The sequence below is a fragment of the Orycteropus afer genome, unplaced genomic scaffold, assembly GCF_000298275.1.
Source record: "Orycteropus afer afer isolate SDZICR_OR568_19922 unplaced genomic scaffold, OryAfe1.0 scaffold00153, whole genome shotgun sequence".
Lineage (NCBI taxonomy): Eukaryota > Metazoa > Chordata > Mammalia > Tubulidentata > Orycteropodidae > Orycteropus > Orycteropus afer.
Genome location: NW_006921740.1, coordinates 207,496 through 214,071, shown reverse-complemented (window position 1 = coordinate 214,071; position 6,576 = coordinate 207,496). Strand labels below are relative to the sequence as shown.

The window sequence follows — 6,576 nt, the reverse complement described above, 5'->3', positions numbered from 1 at the left end:
TCAAATATGGTACTGTTGTTTTAGTTGCTGCCCCTGATTTTGTCAAATTTTCTGGTGTTTTAGCTACAATATTGTAATTAGTATCTATGAACCTGTACCAATAACTTGAGAATGAAGTACTAATTAAAGGAAAAGGAGAAAAATTAAAAAAAAAAAAAAAGAATAGCTTAATTTATTAGAAAGATAGCTAAATAGAGAGAAGATATGGAATGAAGGGCAATTGATGGGGGATTATTGCAGTTGTCCAGGGGAGTGATGCTGGTGGGCTAGATTAAGACAGTGGCAGGAAGGATTGAAAGGAGGGGCTAGTTCTAGGAATCTAGAAACAGAACAGGATTTGGTGACGATGAAATAGAAGGAAGGACGATAAAGTGAAATAAGACCAACAGGTTTGTAATGAGGCTTGTATATGATAACATGTAAAAGCATTCTATAAACTACAAACTATAAAACATTATACAACAGTTGATTAGTTTTATTATATTCACCAGTTGCTCTTAGTTTAGACAAAGAAATAGGACATACTTTTAATTTCTTTTTTTTAAAATTTTTTATTGTGATTTGGGTGAAAGTTTTCAGAGCAAGTTCATTTTCCATACAGCAGTTCATACGCATTTTGTCTCATGATATTGACTACAATTCCATACAATGTAACAGCTCTCTTTGCACTTTTTCCTTGTAGTTACTGCTTTCCTGTGTTCTTCCCCTCCATGCACTCTCACCTTCTGAGGTGTCTCCCTGTGCAAACACTGCCCTTATTTACTCCCATGATTGATCACCCCAAGGAATGTATCTACCTGATGTAAATGTTCACCACATATGCCTGTTTGTTATTTGGCTGGAAGCCACAGGAGTGAGTTCAATTCCAGACCTGAAGGGTAGCCATGGGTCATAGTCTTAGGGCTCTCACCAGGCTCTATCAGATCAGCGGACCTGGTCTTTTTTTTTTTTTAATGATTTTGAGTTTTGTTCAACCGTGTTCTCTCACTCTATCCGGGATCTCCTGCACCGACCCCCTTCCGAGTGCTTGACAGTGGAGCCAGGTACCATCTAGTACTTCTGGTGTCATAGTCATATAGGCTGAGGATCACATGGTCTACTAGTTCCTTGGACTAACTGTTTACACCTGTCTTTGGTTTTCTTCATTCTTCTAAGAAAGAGGATGTTCTTTTAGAAATATGTTCATATTCAAGAAAGATATCTAACTTCCAATTATTGCTACTGTTAGGTGCTACTGAGTCAGCACCGACTCATAGAGACCCTATGTGTGACAGAAACACTGAACACAGCACATGTAAATCATAAAGTAAGAGGAATTAAAATCTTACAAGCTTCCTTCAAAATCATCTAGTCTACTCTTTTACAGAGGAGACAACTGTGACCATAAGAGATCAAGTTCCTTATTCAAGGTCATAATTTTTTAGTGGAAAAAGCTCTGTCTCACAATATTGTTGTTGCTAGGTGCATTGAATTGGTTCCAACTCATATGATCTATGCACAACAGATCCTATGTACGAGTGACCCTATGTACAACAGAATGAAACACTCTCTTGTCTTGCACCATCCTCACAATCGTTGCTATGTTTGGGTTCATTGTTGCAGCCACTGTGTCAATCCTTTAGTTGAAGGTCTTCCTCTTTTTCATTGATCTTCTACCAGCATAATGTCCTTCTTCAGGGACTGGTCTCTCCTGATAAGAGGTCCAAAGTACATGAGACAAAGTCTCACCATCCTTGCTTCTAAACAGGACTGTACTCCTCCTAGGACAGATTTGTTTCTTTTTCTGGTAGTCCATGGTATATTCTATACATATGTGCATGTGTATGAGTGTGTGTTTTTCCTTTTCTTAAAAAACTGTATCGTGTCACTCAAGTTATGGCAGTGTACCTAGTGCCACTGAATTTCCAAAGTGTACTGAATTTTTTTGTGTTTCAAATAAATAGAAAAAATAGTTATAATACTGAAAAACAACGAAACAAAGTGTATATATATTTTTGCCAACTGTGGGGAATGAGTCTCTGGAGAAGGCTATCATGCTTGGTAAAGATGTTGTTGTTATGTGCCCTCTAGTCAGATCTGACTCATAGTGACCCCTGCTTGGGTTGCTGAGGCGGTATCACTACGCAAGTAGATTGCCCAACCTTCCTTCCAAAGACTGGCTGGTGGGTTTGAACCACCAGCCTTCCACCAGCCTTCTGGTTAGCAGTCAAGTGTCTTAGGCACTATGCTACCAGAGCCCCCTTGGTAAAGATGTTGTTGTTGTTCTTGTTATGTGCCCTCGAGTCAGACCGACTCATAGCGACCCCTCCTTGGGTTTCCGAGGCAGTATCACTACAAAAGCAGATTGCCGATGACCCGCAAGGATTGACACAGTGGCTGTAACAATGGGCTCAAGTGTAGTTATGATTGTGAGGATGGAACAGGATCAGCAGTGCTTTGTTCTGTTGTATATAGTGTTGGTGTGAGTCTGACTACACAGCACCTAACAATAAGAAGATTGAGCAAGGGGCAAGTAAAGGCGATTTTTATCAAACATGGAGACGAAAAGAAGGCACTTTAGTGATTTTCTTAGCACTCCTTAGCCTTCTCCTGTAACCAGGCAACGTGTAACTACGGAGCCACGCCCATTTCTCCTTTCAGCCCTGCCCATCTTTTCCTTCTCAATAGGCAGTCACCGCTCTCTTTGACGTCATCACTGTGCGTCGCTACCGCTCTCGTCAGAGCCTAGACCACGTGTACTGTGTTGATTGTCAAAGTCTCAGAAAGTCCAAATCCCGGAAGCGGTGAGTTCTGGGATAAGTTTCTGTACCTGAGTGCCCCCCACTCCACGAATCTCCAACCATGAGCGCCTCAGGCGTGCTATCCTTTGCCCAGCAAGGTTGGGAACAGGTGCTAGCCAAAATGAAACGGGCTGTCGTCTACCTGGACGCCGCCTGCGCCGAGAGCCTGCACTGGAGCTGCGGATTCACACGACTACTGGAGTCAGTGGGGGGTCCTGCGTGTCACCTGCGGGAGTTCGGGCCCGATGCAACTGGCGGAGGAGCGGAGCAGCCCAAGGCAGTGTTTGTGCTGAGCTGCCTGCTGAAAGGCCGAACGGTGGAGACTCTACGGGACATCATCCGCCGCAGTCAGTTCCAGTATTGTGTGGTGGTCACGGCTGTGAGCCACGCTGTCCACCTCACGGCTAATCATGTGCCGGCGGCGGCAGCAGCCGAGCTGGAGGGGCAGCAGCCGGTGTTCGAGCAGCTGGAGGAGAAACTGTGTGAGTGGATGGGCAACATGAACTACACAGCCGAGGTGCTGCACGCCCCCTTGTTGCTCGCCCCTGTTGCTCCTCACTTTGCCCTGACTCCATCCTTTGCTTCCCTTTTCCCACTGCTACCCCAAGATATACATCTCCTTAACAATGCCCGACCTGACAAGAAGAGGCTGGGAAGCCTAGCTGAAGTGGATGCCTCTGCCCTGACCCCTGAGCTGCTGCTACAGATCAGGTGCTTGGTGTCAGGCCTCAGTTCTCTGTGTGAACACTTGGGAGTACGGGAGGAGTGTTTTGCCGTGGGCTCGCTCAGTCGGATTATTGCTGCAGATCTGGCCAATTATGCCCCTGCCAAGAACAGGAGAAAAAATGCCTCAGGCAGGGCATCAGTGGTCTTTGTGGACAGAACTCTGGATCTCACAGGTAAGTGGCATTGCCATAAAGTACTTCATAATTACTATTTCAAGGTATTAGAACTTTCATTGAGTCAGCATATATTTTGCTGGATTCTTACTATATGTCAAGTTGAGGATACAAAGATGAACAGGCTCTGATATCACAGATCTTATAGTCTAGAGGAGGATGAAGACAAAATCAGCAATTACAATACAATTTATTAAACGTTGTATTGGGTAATTGTTTCCTCAGTGTGCACTGCCTTATTTAAAACAACAAAAACAAAATCGGCAAGAAGTGCATCTAATCCAAGACATCCAGGAGAGCTGTCCACCTTAAAATCTTTTAGAAATTTGCAAATGCCAATATTTCCAACAATTATTTGTAAGAAAGCTCTTATTTGTTAGAGAGGTATTATCAGTTGACACCCAGTGGAAGTAAAGCTGCACAACAAACATGAAATTATCATAGACAGTTAGTTGATTATTTTTGTCAGTTGGTATTTGATCTATTCTAATTTACAATCAGGTGTGCAGAGTAGAACTGATGCATAGGGTGTTCAAGTCTGTGACTTTTTAGAAGCAGATCATCAGGCCTGTTTTCTGAGACATCTCTGTTTGGGTTTGAACCACCAAACTTTCTGCTAGTAGTATAGCACTTAATTGCGCCACCCTGAGACTCTAGTTGATTATTAGATTTCTTTAAATGAGTGTTAAAAAAAGAGTTTGGCTGAAGTTAAATATCACCAGTAAATGAGACTAAATAGAATTGTAGAAAACATTTTCAAACGTTCATTGATACAGTCTCACCTCTGCGTCTATTGAAGATTGGTTAGATAATCTCAATTAAATTATAATACTATATTAATTATTTATATATACAAGGAACAGATGTAACCCTTAAAATAGGCGAAGGAAATAATTGACAATGTGGTACTTGACATGTGCATTTATTTTTGAATAGGTAGATATAATGCTGCTAGTGGGTTCAAACTGCTGACCTTTTGGTTAGGAGCCAAGTGCCTTAACTACTGCAGCACTAGAGCTCTAAGACTTGCGTTAAGCAAACCTTAATCACAGCAGCAGCTCCTTTATGTCTTTGGCATCTCTTTAAAGAGATACCTCTTTTCTGCATATAAAACAAATAGGATGAGCATAACCTCTTCCCTCTAAAAGCTTACAATATAAAGCAGTCTAGATTTATTAGGGAACGCTGGTGGCATAGTGCCTGAGGCATTTGACTGCTAACCAGAGTGTTGGCAGTTCAAACCCACCAGCCACTCCTCAGAAGGAAGGTTGGGTGATCTTCTTCCTAGTGATGTTGTTGTTGTTGTTATGTGCCGTTGAGTCGGCCCGACTCATAGCGACCCCTCCTTGGGTTTCCAAGGCAGTATCACTACGGAAGTAGGATTGCCCAACCTCGCCTTGGAAACCCAAGGAAGGGTCGCTGTGAGTCAGATCTGAGTCATGGCAGTGGGTTTTTAGGTTTAGAGTTATTTAGGAAGTAGGGCACATAGGAAGAGCAAAGGAGCTCTGGTAGCATAGTGCCTAAGGCACTTGACTGCTAACCAGAAGGCTGGCGGTTCAAACCCACCAGCCACTCCTCAGAAGGAAGATGGGGCACTCTACTTCCCTAGTGATACTGCCTCGGAAACCCAAGGAGGGGTCGCTATGAGTCGGGTCCGACTCGACGGCACATAACAACAACAGGAAGAGCAAATTTGCTATTTAGCAGCAGTAATTTCACGTTTTCTCTCCTCAAGCTTCCAGTCCTCCTCCTCCTTACTCACTCTCAGATTTCTTGCTTCTTATGTCACTGAGGAAATCAGAAAGTAACTTCCATATCCTTCCTTTACCACATCTACCAACCTTTCCATATACTTCCACATTTTTTTTCCCTCCTTCATATCAAGCTGCTATTGAAATCCAACTTTTTCACCTACGCAGACTAGATCTTTCTTGTTCCAATTACCTTCTAGATTTCCCTATTTTAAATGACCTCTACGTTTCCTAGATCGTTATTTTTTTCCTCCTTTTCTACAGGATTTTTCCCATCAACATAAAAACATGACAGAACACATGCATCCTTTCTTGATCCTTCCTCATATTTCTCCAACTTTCTCATTTTTTTTTCTTTTTTATACCAAACTTGAAAGAGTTATCTGTACTTGCTACCTCATATTCATCTCCTGGCATTTTCTCTTTCAAGAAATCTTTTGTTGTAGTAAAATACGTTATTGTTAGGTGCTTTTGAGTCAGTTTTGACTCAGTGACCCATATAGAATAAAACGAAACACTGCTCAGCCCTGTGCAATCTTCACAGTCATTTCTAGGTTTGAGCCTGTTGTTGCAGCCACTGTGTCAACCGATTGCATTGAGGATCTTCCCCTTTTCCAATAACCATCTACTTTACCTGGCATGATATCCTTCTCCAGGAGACTGGGCCTTTCTGATAATGTGACCAAATAATGTGAGATGAAGATTAGCCATTACTCTTCTAATGAGCATTCCAGCTGTCCTTGCTCCAAGAAAGTTTTGCTCATTCTTCTAGTAGTCCATGATACATTCAATATTTAACACAACAATTGAAAGCATTTATTCTTCTGTGATGTTGTTTACTCATTGTTCAGCTCTCATATGCATATGAGAAGATTGGAAATACTATGGCTTGGGCCAGGCTCACCTTAGTCTTCAAAGTGACATCTTTACTCTTTAACCTTTTTTTTTTTTTTTAAATTAAAGGTTGGGGTCCTGATGTATTCTTTTTTTTAATTGTGATTTGGGTGAAGGGTTACAGAGCAAATTCACTTTCCATACAGCGGTTCACATATACTTTGTCTCATGATATTGACCACAGTTTACCACAATGCAACAGCTCCCCTTCCACTTCCTCCCCATAGTTACCTCTTCCCTGTGTCCATTCCT

At 42.3% G+C, this 6,576-nt stretch overlaps 1 protein-coding gene across 1 annotated transcript in view; it reads left to right on the top strand.

Moving 5' to 3' along the window:
* Positions 1-2,841: 2,841 nt before the first annotated feature.
* LOC103201524 (sec1 family domain-containing protein 2) overlaps positions 2,842-6,576 on the top strand; it is a gene marked incomplete at its 3' end in the record, with an annotated part of 159,331 nt that continues 155,596 nt past the window's right edge. The window contains exon 1 of the mRNA XM_007946230.1: positions 2,842-3,679. Within this exon, the coding sequence (XP_007944421.1) occupies positions 2,842-3,679 (838 nt within the window). The remainder of the gene's footprint in view (positions 3,680-6,576) is intronic.